The sequence below is a fragment of the Gorilla gorilla genome, chromosome 13 (genome assembly GCF_029281585.2).
Source record: "Gorilla gorilla gorilla isolate KB3781 chromosome 13, NHGRI_mGorGor1-v2.1_pri, whole genome shotgun sequence".
Lineage (NCBI taxonomy): Eukaryota > Metazoa > Chordata > Mammalia > Primates > Hominidae > Gorilla > Gorilla gorilla.
In genome coordinates this window covers 125,194,768-125,216,775 of record NC_073237.2, presented here as the reverse complement: position 1 = coordinate 125,216,775, position 22,008 = coordinate 125,194,768, and the positions used below count along the sequence as shown (strand labels likewise).

General features: G+C 53.8%; 2 protein-coding genes across 5 annotated transcripts; one reads left to right on the top strand and one right to left on the bottom strand.

Moving 5' to 3' along the window:
• Positions 1–2,622: 2,622 nt before the first annotated feature.
• On the top strand, positions 2,623–10,463 carry SPOUT1 (SPOUT domain containing methyltransferase 1). 3 transcript variants are annotated; one of them, XM_019033181.3, is made up of 12 exons: positions 2,623–2,770; positions 3,354–3,399; positions 3,651–3,776; positions 5,332–5,491; positions 5,894–5,983; positions 6,090–6,139; positions 6,371–6,501; positions 7,475–7,547; positions 7,655–7,753; positions 8,345–8,447; positions 8,656–8,772; positions 9,700–10,463. In XM_019033181.3, the coding sequence occupies exons 1-12, from the start codon at positions 2,735–2,737 to the stop codon at positions 9,806–9,808; spliced, it is 1,140 nt and encodes a 379-aa protein (XP_018888726.1). In that variant the 5' UTR covers positions 2,623–2,734; the 3' UTR covers positions 9,809–10,463. The 3 variants fall into 3 exon arrangements, with proteins under 3 accessions (XP_018888726.1, XP_018888728.1, XP_055207267.1); XM_019033183.3 differs by having other exon boundaries at positions 8,625–8,772; XM_055351292.2 differs by lacking the exon at positions 8,656–8,772.
• ENDOG (endonuclease G) lies at positions 9,852–13,972 on the bottom strand. 2 transcript variants are annotated; one of them, XM_055351288.2, is made up of 4 exons: positions 13,246–13,972; positions 11,568–11,677; positions 10,720–10,846; positions 10,081–10,205 (listed from the first exon to the last, which is right to left on the bottom strand). In XM_055351288.2, the coding sequence occupies exons 1-4, from the start codon at positions 13,744–13,746 to the stop codon at positions 10,194–10,196; spliced, it is 750 nt and encodes a 249-aa protein (XP_055207263.1). In that variant the 5' UTR covers positions 13,747–13,972; the 3' UTR covers positions 10,081–10,193. The 2 variants fall into 2 exon arrangements, with proteins under 2 accessions (XP_004048745.1, XP_055207263.1); XM_004048697.4 differs by lacking the exon at positions 10,720–10,846 and having other exon boundaries at positions 9,852–10,205; positions 13,246–13,966.
• Positions 13,973–22,008: the final 8,036 nt, after the last annotated feature.

The window sequence follows — 22,008 nt, the reverse complement described above, 5'->3', positions numbered from 1 at the left end:
TTGTGTGTGTGTGTGTGGAGAGGATTGGGGTTCGTGACAAGGAAGACATGGACATTCCCATAGGGGTGAGAGAACAGCACAGTGGGGGCCAAGAGGACCAGGTACTTAAATAATTCTCAGGAGGAGGACTGAATGTTGATCGTGCAAGCCCTACCTGCGAGGCACTCAGACGCACATCATCTTACCCAACCCTCTGAGACTGAGACCTGAGTTATCTCCAGTTCACAAGAGAGGAAAGCACTCTGGAGGTGAGGTGAACTGGTGTGCCCAGGCCTTCTAGCTGGCCCCGATTGAGTCTCACTGGATAGCAATAGTAGCTCCTGAATTTCTTTGGAAGGTGGTGTTAGGGGCCTGGTCTCGAAGTTGCATTTGCATAGCAAGCGCATGGGTTTGGCTCATATCATATGTTTAACTGGGGGAGCTGATAGGAATATATCATATAATAAAATACATATTTGGCCTTTGCCCCTGGTCCTTAGTAAAGAATTCCTAAAATCCTTGGAGTTTCTGGAAGATAGGCATGTCTTGTTAGTCACATGGAATCCCTCTGCACTGTACGATTACGGGGTCAGAACTTTTAGCCCATCGGGCCCCTCCATCTCTGCCTCCATGGAGGTGTGAGGGACTAGACTCTGAGCCCAATCACATGGTCCATGTCTTTTTGTTATTGTTGTTTTGGGGGGATTTTTGTGTTTGTTTTTTCAAATGGCCAATGTCTTCATCAGTCATGCCTACAAAATAAACCTGTCAAAAATCACAACAAATTTAGTATAAGATCTAAGTTCGAGACCAGGCACGGTGGCTCACACCTGTAATCCCAGCACTTTGGGAGGCCGAGGCGGGTGGATCACGAGGTCAGGAGATCGAGACCATCCTGGCTAACATGGTGAAACCCTGTCTCTACTAAAAATATAAAAAATTAGCCGGGTGCAGTGGCGGGCGCCTTTAGTCCCAGCTACTCGGGAAGCTGAGGCAGGAGAATGGCATGAACCCAGGAGGCGGAGCTTGCAGTGAGCGGAGATCACGCCACTGCACTGCACTCTAGCCTGGGCGACAGAGCAGAGCGAGACTGTCTCAAAAAAAAAAAAAAATCTAAGTTCGAGACCGGGCACGGTGGCTGACACCTGTAATTCCAGCACTTTGGGAGGCCGAGGCGGGTGGATCACCTGAGGTCGGGAGTTCAAGACCAACCTGACCAACATGGAGAATCCCGTCTCTACTAAAAATACAAAAATTAGCCGGGATTGGTGGCAGGCGCCTGTAATCCCAGCTACTTGGGAGCTTGAGGCAGGAGAATTGCTTGAACCTGGGAGGCAGAGGTTGCAGTGAGCCGAGATCATGCCACTGCACTTCAGCCTGAGCAACAGAGTGAGACTAGATCTCAAAAAATAAAAGGCATTAATGGCTCACGTCTATAATCTCAGCCCTTTGGGAAGCCAAGTTGGGAGGATTGCTTGAACCCTGGAGTCTGAGACCAGCCCTGGCAACATAGTGAGACACTATCTGTACAAAAAGAAAAAAAAATTAGTCGGGCATGGTGGCTCACACTTGTAGTCCCAACTAATATAGTCTGTTAATTAAAAGAGAATGAGGCTGGGCGTGGTGGCTCATGCCTGTAATCCCAGCATTTTGGGAAGCCGAGGTGGGCGGATCACCTGAGGTCAAGAGTTCGAGACCAGCCTGACCAACATAGAGAAACTCCGTCTCTACTAAAAATACAAAATTAGCCAGGCGTGGTGGTGCATGCCTGTAATCCCAGCTACTCGGGAGGCTAAGGCAGGAGAATCGCTTGAACCCAGGAGTTAGAGGTTTCTGTGAGCTGAGATCGAGCCATTGCACTCCAGCCTGGGCAAGAAAAGCGAAACTCTGTCTCAAAAAAAAAAGGCCGGGTGCAGTGGGTCACGCCTGTAATCCCAGCCCTTTGGGAGGCCGAGGCTGGAGGATCACTTACGGTCAGGAGTTCAACCAGGCTGGCCAACACGGGGCCAACATCAACACCATCTCTACTAAAAACACACACAAAAAAATTTGCTGGGCATGGTGGCACGCTCCTGTAATCCCAGCTTCTTGAAAGGCTGAGGCAGGAGAATTGCTTGAACCCAGGAGGTGGAGGTTGCAGTGAGCCGAGATCGCGCCATTGCACTCCAGCCTGGGCAATGAGTCGAGACTCTGTCTCAAAAAAAAGAAAGAGTACGTGAACGAATCTGTAAGAAACCTGGAGTAAATTATCTCATTTTCAGCTCTGAATCACACTGCAGCTCAAGGCCTCAGGGTCCCCATGTATAAAGCCTTCCAGGAGCTAGGCGTGGTGCTGCGCACCTGTGGTTCCAGCTACTCGGGAGGCTAAGGTGGGAGGATCCCTTGAGCCCAGGAGCTCAAGCCTGCAGTGAGCTAGAATTGCTCCACTGCACTCCAGCCTCGGCAACATAGCGAGACCCTGTCTCAAAAAAATTTTTTTTTAAACAAGTGAACTACTCAGAGGTCTGAGTGTTGTATTTGTCCCAACTCAGAGTGGGGCTCCGAGCCATCCAAAATTCAGCACAGTACCCGCGATGCCGCCCATTTGGACACCTATTCTGCCCAACCTACTCCAGCCCGCGTGCCCCTGCAGCCGTCGGGGGCCCAGGCTACGCCCCTGGGCGACATTGGCTCTCCGATTGGACAGCCTAATGGAGGTGTGGCCGGAAGAGGCGAGTCTCATTGGCAGAGGCGGGACCGACGGTGTGTGCGGAACATGGCGGAGCGCGGCAGGAAGCGGCCGTGCGGCCCGGTAAGTGCGGGCGGCGGGACCCCGTGCAGGGCAGCATGGTGGAGGCGTGAGAACCAGTGGCGTGCGGGCCTTCGCCGGGGCCGGGCCGCGCCTTCTGCTGCCTGCTTCCCGCTGATCCCAGGCCGGAAGTCCCCGAAGGTGCCACGTGAGCCTCAGCAGGATGGGAACAGCGCCCGTGTCCTCTCCGGAACCCCCTGCGGCTCCCTGGCCCCCGCTGGATTACGGAGGCGGGACCCTGCTTGCCTCCGGATCCTGAATCCGGAGCCCTTTCGTGGCTTATGTCTTCTGACTTCCAGGGCGACTGTGGGCAGTGCTGTACCCTGAGCCTCAGTTTTCTCTTCTGTTTTGTGGGAACTCATTCGACAGTTTCTTGAGTGCTTTCTGTGTGCCAGGCTGGGTCCCAGGCGCTGGGGATACAGCGGGTCCCTGCCCTCCTGCCGCTTTCTGGGGCAGCAGTTCGCAGAGGTTCCTTGGCTTCCTTGCCGCCCCGTGTGGAGGGGCTGGCTATGGTGCAGCAAACGGACCCCCTCCAGGTGTGACCATCAGCCTCACACTCATAATCCTCCCACCACTCCTTCTCCAGGGTGAACACGGCCAAAGGATTGAGTGGCGAAAATGGAAGCAACAGAGTAAGTAAGGGTGGGTAAGAGTATCTTCCCATAGGCCACTCCACCAGTGCTCAGTCAAACCCTGGAGAAAGACACCAACTTTGTTCCCTCTGGGTCCTGCAGCACACACAAAGTGGGGAGGCAGGGGCCGGGAGCCCTGGGGAGGCTCCCTTGCTGCCCTCTGGCTGCTCACCCAGCAGCTCTCCAGAGTCCAGGCTGACCCAATGAGTGGGAACTGTCTCCTTGGCCAATTAGGATGTTCTTTTATCCAGAGAAAGAGGAGAAAAAAAAATGGAAGGATCTCAAGCTGATGAAAAAACTGGAGCGGCAGCGGGCACAGGAGGAACAGGCAAAGCGCCTGGAAGAGGAGGAGGCAGCGGCAGAGAAGGAGGACCGCGGTGAGCTGGGGTCTTGGGGAGGGCCACAGGTTGTGGCCCACAGTAGTTGTCCTGCAGGCAGAGCAGAGATGTCTTATCTGAAAGGGCCTTTACAGACCAGTAGGTCCAAACATCTTGTCCTGATGGAGAAACTGAGGCCCAGAGAAGGGAGGGAGCCAGCAAACTGAGTTCTGACCTCCTGCTTAGGTAAATTTCAAGCCTATGGAAGGCAAGCCTTATCTCTCTTTTTTTTTTGAGATGGAGTCTTGCTCTGTTGCCCAGGCTGGAGTGCAACGGCGCCATCTCTGCTCACTGCAACCTCCACTGCCCAAGTTCAAGCAATTTTCCTCCCTCGGCCCCCCGAGTAGTTGGGATTACAGAAGTGTGCCACCACACCTGGCTAATTTTCGTATTTTTAGTAGAGACGTGGTTGCACCATGTTGGCGAGGCCGGTCTCGAACTCCTGACCTCAGGTGATCTGCCCACTTCAGCCTCCCAAAGTGCTGGGATTACAGGCATGAGCCACCATGCCCGGCCCAAGCCTCATATCTCTTAACTTAGACCTCTAGAACTTCATGATCTTCCTGATTTTTTGACTTTTTTATTGAGCATTTTCTGTGTGCTTTAATTTCATTTTTCAATTATTTTGATTTCATAATAAAAACGAAAGAAAACTACAAAGAAGACAGGAACAATCCCAGCAAACATTGTAGCAAAAGCTTGTCCAAACAATTATAGCTACTTATCCATGTGTAGCAAAGTACAGATACAATGTTACAACAGTGAAACCATGTTATCTTTGTGCTTCTTGGGCTTTTTTGTTTGTTTTTGAGACACAGTCTCGCTCTGTTGCCCAGGCTGGAGTGCAGTGGCTCGATCTCCGCTCACTGCAATCTCCACTTCCCAGTTCAATCGATTCTCCTGCCCCAGCCTCCGGAGTAGCTGGGATTACAGGCATGCGCCACCATGCCCGGCTAATTTTTGTATTTTTAGTAGAGACGGGGTTTCGCCATGTTGGCCAGGCTGGTCTTGAACTCCTGACCTCACTCAGGTGATCCGCCCGCCGTGGCCTCCCAAAGTGCTGGGATTACAGGCATGAGCCACCTTTTGTGTGACCTTGGGCCATGTATTTGACTTCCCGGGCCTGAAGGCCCCTGGTCTGTAAATGGGGATAATGGCAGTATCCTCACTAGGGATCAGGTTAATGGCTATCGGGTTAATGTGCACACACTAAAGACTTATTAGATATCAGCTTTCATTTTATCCCCATTTGATAGCTGGAGAACTGAGGCAGTAAGTGGGAGAGCCAGGATGTGAACTTAGGCCATTGCTACTAACCGCTCCACAGCCTCGCCCAGTGGTTTGCCCTGCTCAGAGGAGCCATGGAGACTGCTGCGTCCATCTTCCTCCTGGGAGACTGAGGCCCAGAGAGGGGAGCTGGATCTATTTTGCTCATCTCAAAATTCCTCCCACTTGGGAAATTCTCAAACCATGGGCGCTAGGGACAGAGGAAGGGAGAGAAAGGTAGGGGGCCCTTGCCTCTCACACTGGCTGGGAACATCCCTCCCCTGCTCAGGGCGGCCCTACACACTGAGCGTAGCCCTGCCGGGCTCCATCCTGGACAATGCTCAGTCGCCAGAGCTTCGCACCTACTTGGCCGGTCAGATTGCCAGAGCCTGTGCCATCTTCTGTGTGGATGAGATCGTGGTGTTTGATGAGGAGGGCCAGGATGCCAAGTAAGGGGCCATCCCACAGGGTGCCAGGGCTCAGGGAGAGGGAGGGGCTGCCGGGATGGGCCGAGGCTTCACCCTGCCCCCGTCCACATGCCTGGCTCTTCCCTCGTGCCCTGCCTGAAATACTCCCTGTGTAATCCTTAGTGGGTAGAGTTGCCAGGTGGGGGTGATAACTACAGAGGTGGGATTGGGAGCCAGAAGGCCTAAACCCGTATCTCAGCTGTCACCCCGGCTGGAGTGCATGCAGTGGCATGGTCATGGCTCACTGCAGCCTCTACTTCCTGCACTCAGATGATCCTCCCACCTTAGCCTCCTGAGTAGCTGGGATTATAGGCATGCACTTGTAGACAGGAGCTCTTGAAGGGGCCACAGCTGGATCCTGAGCCCCCATCTCTCTCTCTCCAGGACTGTGGAGGGGGAATTCACAGGAGTTGGGAAGAAGGGGCAGGCGTGCGTACAGCTGGCCCGGATCCTGCAGTACCTGGAGTGTCCACAGTAAGGGGGTCACTCCCCTAAGCATGAGGGAGGGGTGTGTCAAAGTGGAGGCCAGGTAGGAGGCGGCTTCCCCTGGGAACATCCTGAGGTCAGCATTCTTTCCTAGGTACCTGAGGAAGGCGTTCTTCCCCAAGCATCAGGATCTACAGTTTGCAGGTAACGCTGTGTGGGCCCGCCCCCCCATTTCCCCTGGATCATGCCACAGACACTGAGACCACCCAGTCCTACCCTGCGCTGTCCAGGTGGGAAAGCAGGCCTGGGAGAGCAAGACCTGTGCCTGATGCCAAGACGCAGGTCTGTGGCAGAGCCGGTACTCCGCTCCAGGGTCCCCACTGCACCCTGTGTGCCCTAGTACTTCCCAGACTCTTCCCGGCTCTGCCTCCACAGGGCTTCTGAACCCCCTGGACAGCCCCCACCACATGCGTCAGGATGAGGAATCCGAGTTCCGAGAGGGCATCGTGGTGGATCGGCCCACCCGGCCAGGCCACGGCTCCTTTGTCAACTGTGGCATGAAAAAGGTAGGAACAGAAAGATGGGCTAGGACACACCTCCAGGACACACCCTGGCAATGGAGGGCAAGCAGATGGATGTTGCGGAGAGCCCTGGACCTGCCCGAAATCCCTCACTGATGCAAATTTGGGCCAGAGAATTGTGCAAAATGGGGCTCAATAGATAAAGCCAGGAATGAATTTACTGTTGCTTAAAAAGCAAATCAACAGAAGACAGTCCTCATGCTCCAAACAAAACCCTGCAGAAACAAGTTGAAAGTCACTCTGGAGCTGCTCCCATGTGGCACAGAGCCAAGCTGGGACGAGGGCATTAATTTGCCGCCTCTTTATCCTCAAGTCTCCTCAAATCAGAGGCAGAAACCTTTACATGTATGGAGTCCCCTCCCGTCAGAAAGCACAACCCAGGCGCAGTGGCTCATGCCTGTAACCCCAGCACTTTGGGAGGCTGAGGCAGGCGGATCATTTGAGGTCAGGAGTTTGAGACCAACCTGGCCAATATGGTGAAACCCTGTCTCTAATAAAAGTACAAAAATGATCCAGGTGTGGCGGCACACATTTATAATCCCAGCTACTCGGGAGGCTGAGGCAGGAGATTCACTTGAACCCAGGAGACAGAGGTTGCAGTGAGCTGAGATTGCGCCACTGCACTCCAGCCTGGGTGAGAGAGCCAGACTCCATCTCAAAAAAGAAAAAAAAGAAAAAAAAAGTTGCAGAGCTACCAAAATGTAGAAAACTGAGTTTCGTCTACTTCTGTCCTGTGCCATGAGCGCCCCAAAGGTGCATGTTTGGCCAGTGACCTGTGTTTTGCACAAATGATCTCTTGTGAGCAGGTTCAGCCAGTGCCAGGGGTGGAGGGTGGCAGGTTGACCTGGACCCCTTGGTCCCTTGCCAGCCCCGGGGCTCCCCTGGTGGCATCTGGAAGAGCCGTGGCCCCTGCTGATCTTGAGAGGAATGGCACCCATTTTTTCTGGCTTCTCCCCAGGAGGTGAAGATTGACAAGAACCTGGAGCCCGGGCTTCGGGTGACCGTGCGACTGAACCAGCAGCAGCTCCCAGGTATCTGGAAGGTTCCCCAACCCCTGGGTTGGCCTGATGAGCTCCAGGGTTCAGCCACCTGCTTCCATTCCCTCACCCCATCTTTACAGACTCTGTTACCCCTCCAGACTGCAAGACCTTCCATGGCAAAGTGGTATCATCGCAGGACCCTCGCACCAAAGCTGGTCTCTACTGGGGCTACACCGTCCGACTGGCTTCCTGCCTCAGTAAGGACAGACCTTCTCTGAATATCCATCCATCCCTCTGGGAGGTGGCCGGGAGCCTTGCCTGACCCAAATATCAGACCAAGGTTTTTGTCCTGTCAACTTGCTGTGTGTCCTTGGGCAAGTCCTTTCCCTTCTCTGGGCCTTGTTCTCCCTGGATGCACTGCCTGGAATGCTGTTAAGGACTACTGAGCAAAAGTATCATTATTGATCAATAATGTTTCTGTAGGGTTGGGAATGGAGGCAAAAGGGCCAGAGAAGTCAGAGGCCCACTTCATGTTCTTGGTGCCTCTTCCTATCCAGTCTCTGCCCTGTTCCCCAGCCAAGCACAGGCTTGGTGTCTGCCCTGCTCAGTCCTTGACTTTCCAGAACAGCTCTACCCACCCCTGCTCGGTACACACACACCCCTGCGTCAGTGCACACACAGGCAGAGCTCTACCCACCCACCCCTACCTTAGTACACACACACACACACACACACACACACACCACACAGCTCTTCCCACCCACCCCCGCCTCAGTACACACACACATAATACCCGGAGCTGTGGCTTGTGGGGAGCAGGACCTGCACTGAGCTGGCCCCACCCCCAGGTGCTGTGTTTGCTGAGGCCCCCTTCCAGGATGGGTATGACCTGACCATCGGGACGTCAGAGCGTGGCTCAGATGTGGCCTCTGCCCAGCTTCCCAACTTCAGGTGTGTACCTCCTGGGGCCGGGGCCAGGGCAGGAGGAATGTGGCCAGGAACCTGCCTGGTGGGTGAAGCTGCACAGATGGGCCCCTGCTGTCTGGGTTGGGGAGGGACTGAGGTCTGGGTGCTGTGCTGGGTGGGGCCTCGGTGGCCGCTCAGGTGACCCCCTCTTACATGGGCCAGGCATGCTCTTGTGGTGTTCGGGGGCCTCCAGGGTCTGGAAGCTGGAGCGGATGCTGACCCCAACCTGGAGGTGGCTGAACCCAGTGTCCTCTTTGACCTGTACGTCAATACCTGTCCTGGCCAGGGTAGCCGTACCATCCGCACGGAGGTGAGCCCGCCTGCCTCCCCGACTGCCAGCCGCTGGGGCCTTGAGATCTGTCCAAGGGGTGGGTGCTACTCTTGCCCTGTCACCCACCCTTGCCTATGGCTGCCTTGTCTGGAGGTGGGTCCTCTCATCCCCCTTGGCCTCTTGCCACAGCAGTATTGCCACAGTGACGAGACATGAGTGTAGCTGGGAGTCAACCATGGGTGCTAGTGCCCGTCCTGTGCTCCCAGACTGGGTGACCCAGGGGGCCCTGCCCACCCCTGCTCCGGGCCTCTGGTTCCTTAGCTGTGCGCTCAGTGATCTCCCAGGGCCCTGGTTCTGCCACTTCCTTGTGTGTGACCACGGTGGGCACAGCAGCTCTCCCCTTGGGGTCTCACTTGCATCTGTCCCACGGGGGAAGCCACGTGCAGCTGGAGCCTTCGTCCTGGCCTCATGGAACCTGTGTACCCACTTTTGGGGTCAGGCATAGGACGCTGTGCTACGGGAACTCTGCTGGGAAGGCTGGTACTCCCATCAGTCTCGCAGGGCCGACAGCCCTGTCTACCCATCCCTAAGGCCTTGCCCAAGCCAAGCACTCTGAGCCTGACAGCCATACCCCCCAGCAAGAACCCTGGCTGCCACCCTTCCAACCCCTGCATGAGGGGTGAGAACTTCTTGCCCCTCTTCTTGCCCTCCCCTGGCCCTGAGAGGTGGGCATTGTTACCTTCGCCTGCATTTTACAGAAGAGGAGCCTGAGGAGCAGGCTGTGTGGTCCTCCAGGTGGCAAGTGTGCAGTGTGAACCTGGGCTTGTCATTAACCTCACCAGGCCCTGCTAAGGACAGGGGACCCCAGTGGGCCGGGTCTCGGGCAGCCAGGCATTAAGACAGGCTGGGAGCGGGGGCACCCGCTAGCCCCCCAGGCCCCAGCCCACTGCCACGCTTCTCTTCCAGGAAGCCATCCTCATCTCCCTGGCCGCCCTGCAGCCTGGCCTCACCCAGGCGGGTGCCCGGCACACCTGAAAGTTCTAAGGGGCCCAGGACATCAGTGAAGCAGCAGTGAAACCAGGGGCTCTGCAGGTCACTTGGGACGGACGCCACCAGACTTGTCTCCAAAAATCACCACCTTTAATACTCCCCGGCCTGCACACACCCACAGTCTCACTGAGCTCCACCCTCACTTACTGCCTGCCGTGATGGCCTTAAGGCTGCCTGCCCGTGCCAGGATGTTTGGCACAAAGAGCAGCCCCGAAGCCCGCTCAATGCTCTCAATGGGCACCAGGAAGCGCTCCAGTGGGATGGCCTCATCCACAGGTGCGTTGGGCATCACGTAGGCGCGGAGCTCAATTTGCCCACCTGCTGCCTCCAGGATGAGCACCTTGAAGAAGTGTGTGGGCACTGCCACGTGGTTCTTGCCGATGACCTGGTACTTTACGTAGGATTTCCCATCAGCCTCTGTCCTGTGGGCAGACCCAGGCACACGTGGGCAGGGGGCCTGGATGAACCCAAAGCCACCTCTTCCAGGCAGCCTTCCCTGATCTGTCCTCTAACTTCTGTCAACCTGCAGGACCACTCCCTCACTGTGAGACTTCTGTAGCCTGCCTGGCTCCTCCTTGAGGCTGGAACTCTCTCCAGGGTGGTTAACTCTTTCCCTCTGTTTTCCTTATGCCCAACACTGGGTCAGGCAGAGTGGGCGACAATAAACGCTGCTAGAAGAATTGAGCCTTCTGAATATTCACATTCGTCTGAGGGGAGACTTAATGACTGTCCATCTCTCCCCACAGAGGTGAGCAACAAGTGGGCAAGGACCATGACAGGTGACATCCCAGCACCAGCACAGGTGCCAGGACACCGGACGGGGGCTTCCCCCTCAGCAGAGTCTCCTCCCTTGCACCAGGCCCTAGGAGGCACCTGCTAATGAAATTTGATCAGTGCCCCAACCACCGCCTTGGCCAGCCTATGCTGAGCCCTTACCATGGACCACGCCCTGGGGAAGCATGTGACATCAACCAAGAGGTCACAGGTTTTGCAGGGGGGGACACAGGTCATTTGCCCACAGCACCAAGGAACTAGGTGATGAGGCCTGGACTCCATCCCGAGCCTGTGGATTCCAGAGTGAGCTGCTCAGCCTCGACCTGTTGCCTCTCAGTCCCAGCCCTCTGCAGGCCAGAAAAACCACGGAGCACACCCAGAGGTGCTCAGTTGCTTCCACCTGAGAGGCAGGGCTGCACGGGAGCAAGAGTGGAGGCCCTGGGTCAGGCAGGTCTAGATTCAAACTCCCGAGAAGGGTGGAGGGAAGTGCTCCAAGCAGAGCAGAGACTGAAGGCGGGAGAGCCTGGTGCACTGCGGACCTGCAGGGGGAAGGCGTGAGAGCTCGGTGCACTGGGGACCTGCATGGGGAAGGCGGGAGAGCTCGGTGCACCTCGGACCTGCAGAGGGAAGGCGGGAGAGCTTGGTGCACTGCAGACCTGCGGGGGGAAGGTGGGAGAGCTTGGTGCACTGCAGACCTGCGGGGGGTTCCATATTGGCAGAACAAGATTGGGTGGGCATGCCAAGAGGTGACAGCAGGGAGAAGCAGGGGCAGATTCAGGGCCTGCTGCTGCCCATGGGCAGAGGAGAGATGGTCAGGGGTACCCGACAGGTCTTTGGCTGTGGAAGTGGAATGAGGGGACCCGAGGCAGGGAAGCTGACAGGCGTGCCAAGAAACCAGATGAGTAGGGAACTGGTATTGACCCAGAGCCTGGGGCAAGCCTGGCCCTGTGAGTGGCAGTAGGGGCCTCGGGTGAGTGGGAGGTTCTGCCGCCCCCTGGTTTCCACCTTACCTGGGCAGGAAGAGTGGCCCTGTGCAGACATAGACGTTTTGGTAGCTGCGGGTCAAGCTGCGGCTGTATTTCTCCAGGTTGTTCCAGGCATTCTGGTTGAGGTGGGGCACCTGGTAGGAGAGATAGGGCTTAGCAGGACTGTGGCTGGGACACTTCCTCCTCTATCAGAGGGCCGCCCCAGGCCCTGAGGGGATGGACAGGCTCAGAGATATCCAGTGAGACAAGCGGGGGGAAACTGAGGCTCAAGGAATGAAAGTCACTCCCTGAAACCCAGGGCTGATAGAGTGCTAGCCACCACCCTCTGTCCCTCCCACAGCCCAGGTGTCAAAGTCTTTTCTCAGCTCCCAAGAGTCGAGTGAAGGAAGAGCCTGTCTCCACCTTTCAGAGAGAAGGACTGAGGCCTGTCCCCAGCCCCACCCAGGGGCTCCTGGGAAGACCAGCCCTTCCAACTACCAACCCGTTCCTTTTCCCAGTCTGAGCCACAGGAAGAGCCTAGCGGGGAATGTCATGAATCGACCTCCATCCTGAGCTCTTCAGGCCTGGGACAATGGAAAGTGGATAGGGGGCTGTCTTCCCAGAAGGAAGCTGGGTCAGAGGTTGGTGCCCCATGGGCTCCACCCAGAGCCCCATGGCAGTCTCCATCCTTTGGTGCCAGGACCTGCTGGGAACAGGCTGAGAGGGTGGTTGGCCCAGTGCACAGTGCCTGGCACTAACAACCTGATCGTGGGCCAGGTGTCTGCCTCGAAACTGCCTGAAGGCAGGCAGGGTAGGACAATGTCTGGAGGCTCATGGTTTTATAGACTAGGGGTCCCCAACCCCTGGGCTACAGACCGGTACCAGAACCGGGCCACACAGCAGGAGGTGAGCAGCAGGCGAGCAAGGGAAGCTTCATCTGTATTTACAGCCCCCCCCCCCCCCGCCCCCATTGATCCCACGGCAGCCTGAGCTCCGCCTCCTGTCAGATCAGTGGCGGCTGGAGATTCTCATAGGAGCTGGAACCCTATGGTGAACTGCGCATGTGAGGAGGTTGCGCGCTCCTTTTGAAAACCTAATGCCTGATCTGTCGTCGTTGCCCATCACCTCCAGATAGGACTGTCTAGTTGCAGGAAAACAAGCTCAGGGCTCCCACGGATCCTACATTACTGTGAGTTGTATATTTCACTATATGTTACAATGTAATAATAATAGAAATAAAATGTACAATAAATGTAACGCACTTGAATTATCCTGAAACCCGCCCTCACCCACCAAGCCGTGGAAAAACTGTTTTCCACTAAACCGCACCCTGGTGCCCAATAGGTTGGGCGCTGCGGTTCTACAACAGACAGCCTTCTTCTGCTGTGTGACACTGTGCCCGTCACTTTGCCTCTGTGAGCCTCAGCGCCTCATCACTACCGCAGGAGGAAGGTAAATAACGGTATTATCCCCATTTTTTTGACGAGGAAAGCGACGCTCAGGGAGGTGCCCAGGGTTCGCAGTTGAAGCTCAAGCCCTGGTCGGCCTTGCAGACCTTGTGCCTGGAGCCCAGTGCTCCTCCCTCCCGCCACGGGATGTCACTGCGATGCCTGACCGGGGGCGCGTTGGGCAGCTGCCCCGTTCTGCAGAAGAACAAACCGAGGCCCCGCGAGGCCAGGCGCCGGCCCCGCATTCCGCGACCGGCCCGGGGCGCGGGCGCTACCTGGGGCGCGACGTTGCTCAGGTAGAACGTGTCGTCCATGGCCTTCTGGCTCCAGCGGTGGTTGGCGGCGGCGGCCAGGTGGCCGCGGTCGAAGCCACTGCCGCGGTAGTCGGCGTTGGTGGCACGGTGGTACGCGTGCACCGAGTCGTCCTCGCGGAAGTCGCACTCGCGCCGGTCGCCGTCGCCACGGAGACTCTCGGGTCGCAGCTGCTCCACCACCCAGAGCGCGCCGCGGGTGCGCGGGTCGTAGCACAGCACGTACGACTCGCGGCTCTTGAGCTGCGCCAGCCCCGGCAGCCCGTACTTGGCCAGCTCGCCCGGGCCGCGGGGTCCCCCGGGCACAGGGGGCAACTCGGCTGCCGCCGCCACGGGCAGCACGGGCAGCCGGCCCAGCAGTCCCGGCGCCGCCCGCGCGTCCTCCCGCCGCCGCCGCCAGCCCTCGACGACCGCACCCAGCCCCGCGCCCAACGCCAGGGTCAGGCCGGCCCGCAGCGCCCGCATGGCCAGGGAGCGACCTAGCGGCGGGCGACCCGCGAGGCTCTTAAAGGAGCCGCGTCGCGGGATCCAATGAGGGCACGGGGCTGCTGGGGCCGCGGACGATAGCGTGACCTCCCTTCCACTCACAAACACTCCCAAGGGCTTGGGCCTCGGAACCCAGAAGGGAGCAGCAGAGCCCAACCGCGTGTCCCCGGCGTCCTTTCTTTGCGCATTTAAGACGCCGGTATGAGGGGCGTGGCATCGTCGCCTCAGCTCGCGATTGGCCACCATCAGGCCTGGCTCCGCACCCGCCTCGCAGGCCCCCTGCTGGTCGTGGGGTGGGGGACACTCTCTCCTCTGCGCCTGCGCAGGGAGCTCCTGCTTAATACGCTCCGCGGAAGGGTCAAGCACTGTAGAGAGCTTTTAGTGTCACTGCTTAGTCTCACTCTCTACACCGCTCGGAGAGTGAGCTCCTAGTTCGCAGAGCAGGCACAGGGCCCCAGGTATATCTGGCCCTAGGCTATCCTCCATGACACCATAAAATCAGCCCCGCAATTCTACCAGATTGGCAAAGGTTTCTTTTTTTTTTTTTTTTTTTTTGAGACGGAGTTTCGCTCTGGTCGCCCAGACTCGAGTGCAATGGCGCGATCTCGGCTCACTGCAACCTCCACCTCACGGGTTCAAGTGATTCTCCTGCCTCAGCCTCCCAAGTAGCTGGGATTACAGGCATGCGCCACCACGCCCGGCTAATTTTGTATCTTTAGTAGAGACAGGGTTTCTCCATGTTGGTCAGGCTGGTCTCAAACTCCCGACCTCAGGCGATCCGCCGGCCTCGGCCTCCCAAAGTGTTGGCATTACAGGCATGAGCCACCGCGCCCGGCCCAGATTGGCAAAGATTTTAATTAACAGCAGCTTGAGGACAAGGATGCAGACGGCTGCTGCTGGCTGCTGGCTGGAACAGAAACCTGGGACGAATATTCCAAAAAGCAGCTTGACAGTACAGTACAAGCGAAGCCTTAAAAAGGTTCATACCGTTCAACCCACGCAGAGGGCTGAGCTGGGGAAATCTCGGGAATGCAAGGATCTCGAACGCAAATATTCACCAGAGTATTACACTGCCGGCAGGAATAAGCAAAATATTCAGAAATATGGACTGGTTAAGGACTTTTATTTTTTGAGACGGAGTCTCACTCTATTGCCCAGGCTGGAGTGCAATGGCACGATCTCTGCGCAGTGCAACCTCTGCCTCCCAGGTTCAAGTGATTCTCCTGCCTCAGCCTCTCAAGTAGCTGGGATTACAGGCGCGCACCACCAGGCCCAGCTAATTTTTTTTTTTTTTTTTTTTTTTTTTTTTTTTTTTTTTTGAGACGGAGTCTCGCTCTGTCGCCCAGGCTCACTGCAACCTCCGCCTCCTAGGTTCAAGCGATTCTCGTGCTTCGGCCTCCCGAGTAGCTGGGACTACAGGCGCGCGTCACCACGCCCAGCTAATTTTTGTACTTTTAGTAAAGAATGGGTTTCACCATGTTGGCCAGGCTGGTCTCGAACTAACTCCTTACCTTGTGATCCACCCACCTTGGCCTCCCAAAGTGCTGGGGTTATAGACATGGGCCACCCAACCCAGCCACTCTTAGCATCTTTTTTTTCCTTTAAGGAAAATAAGGTCTTGTGCTGTCACCCACACGGAGTGCAGTGGCAAGATCACAGTTCACTGCAGCCTTGACCTCCTGGGCTCAAGCCATCCTCCTGCCTCACCCTCCCGAGTAGCTAGGACCACAGACACATATCATGATGCCTGGCTAACTTTTAAATTTTTTGTAGAGATGGGGCCTCGCTATGTTGTCCAGGCTGGTCTTGAACTCCTGGCCTCCAGTGATCCTCCTGCCTTGGCCTCCCAAAGTTACAGGCATGAGCCACTAAGCCCTCCTGAGGTCAGGAGTTTGAGACCAGCCTGGCCAACATGGCGAAACCCTGTCTCTACTAAAAATACAAAAATTAGCTGGGCGTAGTGGAGCGTGCCTGTAATCCCACCTACTGGGGGACTGAGGCAGGAGGATTGCTTGAACCTGGAGGGCGGAGGTTGCAGTGAGCCGAGATCATGCCACTGCACTCCAGCCTGGGCAACAGAGTGAGACTCTGCTTCAAAAAAAATATGGGGCATGGTCTTGCTTTGTTGCCCAGGCTGTTCTTGACCTCCTGGGATCAAGTGATCTGTGGGCCTCAGCCTCCTGAGTAAATGGGACTACAGGCTATGGTGTATCACCATACCCAGCTACTTTCAGCAATTTTGAACTATACATTAACTATAGTGACCATGCTGTAGTTTTTTTGTGTGGTTTTTTTTTTTTTTTTTTTTTTTGGAGACAGAGTTTTGCTCTTGTTGCCCAGGCTAGGGTGCAATGGCGTGATCTCAGCTCACCACAACCTCTGCCTCCCAGGTTCAAGTGATTCTCCTGCCTCAGCCTCCCGAGTAGCTGGGATTACAGGCATGTGTCACCATCCCCAGCTAATTTTTTGTATTTTTAGTAGAGACAGGGTTTCTCCATGCTGGTCAGGCTGGTCTCGAACTCCCGACCTCAGATGATCCGCCCACCTCAGTCTCCCAAAGTGCTGGGATTACAGGTGTGAGCCATCGCACCCGGCCATACCATGCTGTAGTTCTAAAAAAAACATTCCTGGGCCGGGTATGGTGGCTTAGGCCTGTAATCATAGCCCTTTTGGAGGCCAAGGTGGGAGGATTGCTTGAACCAAGGAGTTCAAGACCAGCCTGGGCAACATAGTAAGACCCCCGTCTCAAATTAAAAAAAATCCTCCTGTCTAGCTGAAACTGTACCCTTTGACCAACATTTCCCCATTCCCCACCGCCCCAACTCCCACCAGTCCCCAGACTCTGGTACCATCATTCTACTCTCCACTTCTATGAGTTGTTTTACATTCCGAATATAAGTGAAATCATGTCGTGTTTGTCTTTCTGTGCCTGGCTTATTTCACCTACCGTAACGTCCTCTAGGTTCTTCCATGTTGTCACAAATGACAGAATCTCCTTTTTTTTTTTGAGGGTGAATCTCGCACTGTTGCCTGGGCTGGAGTGCAATGGCACAATCTTGGCTCACTGCAACCTCCCCCTCCCAGGTTGACGCAATTCTCCTGCCTCAGCCTCCTGAGTAGCTGGGATTACAGGTGCACACCACCACGCTCAGCTAATTTTTTTGTATTTTTAGTAGAGATGGGGTTTCACTATGTTGGCCAGACTGGTCTTGAACTCCTGACCTCGTGATCCACCTGCCTCAGCCTCCCAAAGTGCTGGGATTACAGGCGTTAGCCACCGCGCCCGGCCTTGTCTTTTTTTTATAAGCCATTCTGACAGGTGTGAGGTGGTATCTCATTTTGGTTTTAATTTGCATTTCCCAGATGATCCATGCATTGTTCAGCATTTTTTCAGATAGTTGCCAGACATTTTTAATGTCTTTTTTTATTTTTTTTTGAGACAGAGTCTGGCTCTGTCACCAGGCTGGAGTGCAGTGGCTCGATCTCGGCTCACTGCAACATCCGCCTCCTGGGTTCAAGCACACACCACCATGCCCATCTAATTTTTGTATTTTTAGTAGAGACGGGGTTTCACCATGTTGGCCAGGATGGTCTTGATCTCTTCACCTGGCGATTCGCCTGCCTCAGCCTCCCAAAGTGCTGTATGTCTTCTTTTGAGAAATATCTATTCAGGTCCTTTGCCTGTTGTTTAAATCACATTGTTTTCTTGCTATTGAGATTTTTGTTTGTTTCTGTTTTTGTTTTTTAGACAGAGTCCTGCTCTGTCACCCAGGCTGGAGTGCAGTGGCACGATCTCGGCTCACTGCAACCTCCGCCTCTGGGTTCAAGTGATTCTTGTGCCTCAGCCTCCTGGGTAGCTGGGATTACAGGCACCCACCACCACTCCTGGCTAATATTTTTGTAGTTTTAGTAGAGACTGGGTTTCACCATATTGGCCAGGCTGGTCTTGAACTCCTGACCTCAGGTGATCCACCCGCCTCAGCCTCCCAAAGTGCTTGAATTACAGGCATGAGCCACCATGCCCAGCTGCTACTGAGATGTTTTAAGTACTTATATATCTTTGATATTAACCCCTTATCAGATGTATGGTTTGCAAATATAATCATGCATCACATAAAGATATGTAATCCAAGCTACCCTGGGATGCTGAGGCATGAGAATTCCTTGTACCCCGGAGGCTGAGGTTGCAGTGAGCTGAGATCGTGCCACTGCACTCCAGCCTGGGCGACAGAGCGAGACTCTATCTCAAAAAAAAAAACCAAAAAAAGTATGCCAGGCTAGGTGGCTCACACCTGTAATCCCAGCACTTTGGGAGGCCGAGGCAGGTGGATCACAATGTCAGGAGTTCAAGACCAGCCTGGCCAACACGGTGAAACACTGTGTATACTAAAAATACAAAAATTAGCCGGGTGTGGTGGCACACACCTGTATTCCCAGCTACTGGGGAGGCTGAGGCAGGAGAATTGCTTGAACCCGGGAGGCAGAGGTTTCAGTGAGCCGAGGTAGTGTCACTGCACTCCAGCCTGGGTGACAGACAGAAACTCTTGTCTCAAAAAAAAAAAAGTAGTAATAATAAAAAATAAAGAATGGTACACCTGTCTGTATAAAGCGCTTACCATGAATGGAGCTTCTGGGACAGGAAGTTGCTCTGCGTGGGTCACTGAGGAGTGAATGTGAAGGCCCAGAACAAAGTCTACTCTACGCTACTGTAGACTTTATCAACACTGTATATTTAGGCTACACTAAATTTATTTGAAATACTTCTTTCTTCAATAATAAACCTTAGCTTACTGTAACTTTTACTTTTTTTTTTTTTAGGCGGAATCTCGCTCTGTTGCCCAGGCTGGAGTGCAGTGGCGCAATCTTGGCTCACTGCAAGCTCCGCCTCCTGGGTTCACGCCATTCTCCTGCCTCAGCCTCCAGAGTAGCTGGGACTACAGGCGCCCGCCACCACACCTGGCTAATTTTTTGTATTTTTAGTAGAGACGGGGTTTCACTGTGTTAGCCAGGATGGTCTCGATCTCCTGAACTCGTGATCTGCCCGCCTTGGGTTCCCAAAGTGCTGGGATTACAGGCGTGAGCCACCGCGCCCAGCCACTGTAACTTTTACTTTATGAGTTTTTATTTATTTATTTATTTATTTATTTTGAGACAGAGTCTCACTCTGTTGCCCAGGCCAGAGTGCAGTGGCACAATCTCAGCTCACTGCAACCTCCACCTCCCAGGTTCAAGTGATTCTCCTGCCTCAGTCTCCCAAGTGAGTAGCTGGGATTACAGGTGCCTGCCACCACGCCTAGCTAATTTTTGTATTTTTATTTATTTTATTTATTTTTTTTGAGACAGAGTCTCACTCTGTCACCAAGCTGAAGTACAGTGGTGCCATGTCTGGTCACTGAAATCTCCGCCTCCCAGGTTCAAGTGATTCTCCTGCCTCAGCCTCCCGAGTAGCTGGGAATACAGGCGCGCATCACCACACCCAGCTAACTTTTGTATTTTTAGTAGAGATGGGGTTTCACCATGTTGGCCAGGATTGTCTCCATCTCCTGACCTCGTGATCCGCCCACCTAGGCCTCCTGAAGTGCTGGGATTACAGGCGTGCCACCGTGCCTGGCCTACAAATGTTCTAATTTTTTAAAACTTTTGGACTCTTTTGTAGTAACAGTTAGCTTAAAACACAAATACAGCTGGGTGTGGTGACTCACGCCTGTAATCCCAGCACTTTGGGAGGCTGAGGTGGGCGGATCACCTGAGGTCAGAAGTTCAAGACCAGCCTGGTCAACATGGTGAAAACCCATCTCTGCTAAACTTCCAAAAAGAATTATCCGGGTGTGGTGGCGGGCGCCTGTAATCCCAGCTACTCAGGAGGCTGAGGCAGGAGAATTGCTTGACCTCGGGAGGTGGACGGTGCAGTGAGCCAAGATCGCGCCATTGTACTCCATCCTGGCAACACGAGTAAAACTCTGTCTCAAAAATAAGTAAAAATAAATAAATAAATAAAAATAAATTCAATTAAAAAAATACAAAAGTTAGGCAGGGCGTGGTGGCTCATGCCTGTAATCCCAACACTTTGGGAGGCTGAGGCAGGTGGATCACCTAAGGTCGGGAGTTCAAGACCAGCCTGACTAACATGGTAAAACTCTGTTTCTCCTAAAACAAACAAAAAAACCAAAAAATTAGCCGGGCATGGTGACATGTGCCTCTAATCCCAGCTACTCTGGAGGCTGAGGCAGGAGAATTGCTTGAACCCGGGAGCCAGAGGTTACAGTGAGCTGAGATCATGACATTGCACTCCAGCTAGGGCAACAAGAGTGAAACTCCATCTCAAAAATAAATAAATAAATGAAAGTTAGCCAGGCATGGTGGCATAGGTTTGTAGTCCCAGCTACTTGGGAGGCTGAGGCAGGGGAATCACTTGAACCCGGGAGTCGGAGGTTGCAGGGAGCCAAGATGGCCCCACTGCAGCAAGCCTGGGCAACAGAGCGAGACGCTATCTCAAAAACACCACCAAAACAAAAACAAAAACAAAAAAAACAAAAAAAACCCCACAAACACAGCTTGGCACAGTGGCTCGCGCCTGTAATCCCAACACTGGGAGGCCAAGGCAGGAAGACTGTTTGAGCCCAGGAGTTTTGAGACCAGCCTGGGCAATGCAAAGATGCCCTGTCTCTACAAAATATAAAAACCTAGCTGGGCGTGGTGATGTGTGCCTGTGGTCCCAGCTACTTGAGAGGCTGAGAAGGGAGGATCACCAGAGCCTGGGAATTCAAGGCTGCAGTGAGCCATGATCATGCCCCTGCACTCTAGCCTCAGTGACAGAGTAAGACCCTGTCTCAAAAAAAAAAAAGAAAAAGAAAAAAAAAAAAGAAAAGATAACCAATTCACCCCCAAATGCCTGGGTTCATTTTGGGCTCCTCTGTTCTGTTCCTTTGGTCAGTGTGTCTATTTTACACCAGTATCATGCTGTTATGGTTACTAAACCTTTTTTTTTTTTTTTTTTTTTTGAGACGGAGTTACACTTTCGTTGCCCAGGCTGGAGTGCAATGGCACGATTTTGGCTCACCGAAATCTCCACCTCCCGGGTTCAAGCAATTCTCCTGCCTCAGCCTCCTGAGTAAGTGGGATTACAGGCATGTGCCACCACACCCCGCTAATTTTTGTATTTTTAGTAGAGATGGGGCTTCACCATGTTGGCCAGGCTGGTCTCAATCTCTTGACCTTGTGAAACGCCCACCTCGGCCTCCCAAAGTGCTGGGATTACAGGCATGAGCCACTGCGCCCGGCTCTAAATAATTTTTTTGAGGGGGTACTTACTGTGAATGAGATTTTCTCTATTTCTTGTCTTTTTTTTTCTGAATTCAGTTTTTTATTTCTGCCTTTTTCTTGATTTCTTTTTCAGATAGTTAGTGTACAGAAATGTTACTGATTTCTGCTTGTTGATTTTGTTTCTTGCCACTTTAGTTCTAACAGCTTTTTGGTGAAGTCTTTAGGGTTTTTTCTAATATAAGATCATGTTGTTGGCAAAGAGAGACAATTTCACTTCTTCCTTTCCTATTTGGATGCTTTTTCTTTCTCTTGCTTAACCGGTCTGGCTAGTACTGCCAGTACTATGTTGAATGAAAGTAGAGAGTGGGCATCCTTATCTTCTTCCTGATCTTGGCTCACACCTGTAATCCTAACACTTTAGGAGGCCGAAGCGGACGGATCATAAGGTCAGGAGTTGAGACCAGCCTGCTCAACATGGTGAAACCCCGTCTCTACTAAAAATACAAATTAGCCAGGCGTGGTGGCGGGTACCTGTAATCCCAGCTACTTGGGAGGCTGAGGAAGGAGAATCGCTTGAACCCAGGAGGCAGAGGTTGCAGTGAGTGGAGATCGTGCCACTGCACTCCAGCCTAGGTGACAGAGCAAGACCTCGTCTCAAAGAAAATAAAATTAAAAATAAGGAAAAGATGTTGAATTTTGTCAAATGCTTTTTCCACATATAATGGATGGTCTAAGCTTTTTTAAACCTGAAAAATAACAGGCTATGTAATCATGTATGCAGAACCTCCTTACCCAGTACTCACTCCCTCCTCCCCCAGCTGCAGACTGCTGAGGCTGAACTGGAAGAATCCAACAGGCTCTTCCCAGAAGGATTTCCTGGACCTTTTCTTAGAAGGGCTACTCTAAGAGACTCTGACTCCATCCCTGTTCAAACATTTTTCCCTGTTCTGAGGTCTCCAAAGTTTCAGCTCATCACAG

Coding starts and splice junctions, on each gene's coding strand:
- SPOUT1 (XM_019033181.3), top strand. CDS start 2,735: ATGGCGGAGCGCGGCAGGAAGCGGCCGTGCGGCCCG. Junction 3,400..3,650: donor GCGAAAATGGAAGCAACAGA/GTAAGTAAGGGT, acceptor TCTTTTATCCAG/AGAAAGAGGAGAAAAAAAAA. Junction 5,492..5,893: donor GAGGAGGGCCAGGATGCCAA/GTAAGGGGCCAT, acceptor CTCTCTCTCCAG/GACTGTGGAGGGGGAATTCA.
- ENDOG (XM_004048697.4), bottom strand. CDS start 13,746: ATGCGGGCGCTGCGGGCCGGCCTGACCCTGGCGTTGGGCGCGGGGCTG. Junction 11,678..13,245: donor TGAGCAACGTCGCGCCCCAG/GTAGCGCCCGCG, acceptor CTCTCCTACCAG/GTGCCCCACCTCAACCAGAA. Junction 10,206..11,567: donor GGGCCACTCTTCCTGCCCAG/GTAAGGTGGAAA, acceptor GTCTGCCCACAG/GACAGAGGCTGATGGGAAAT.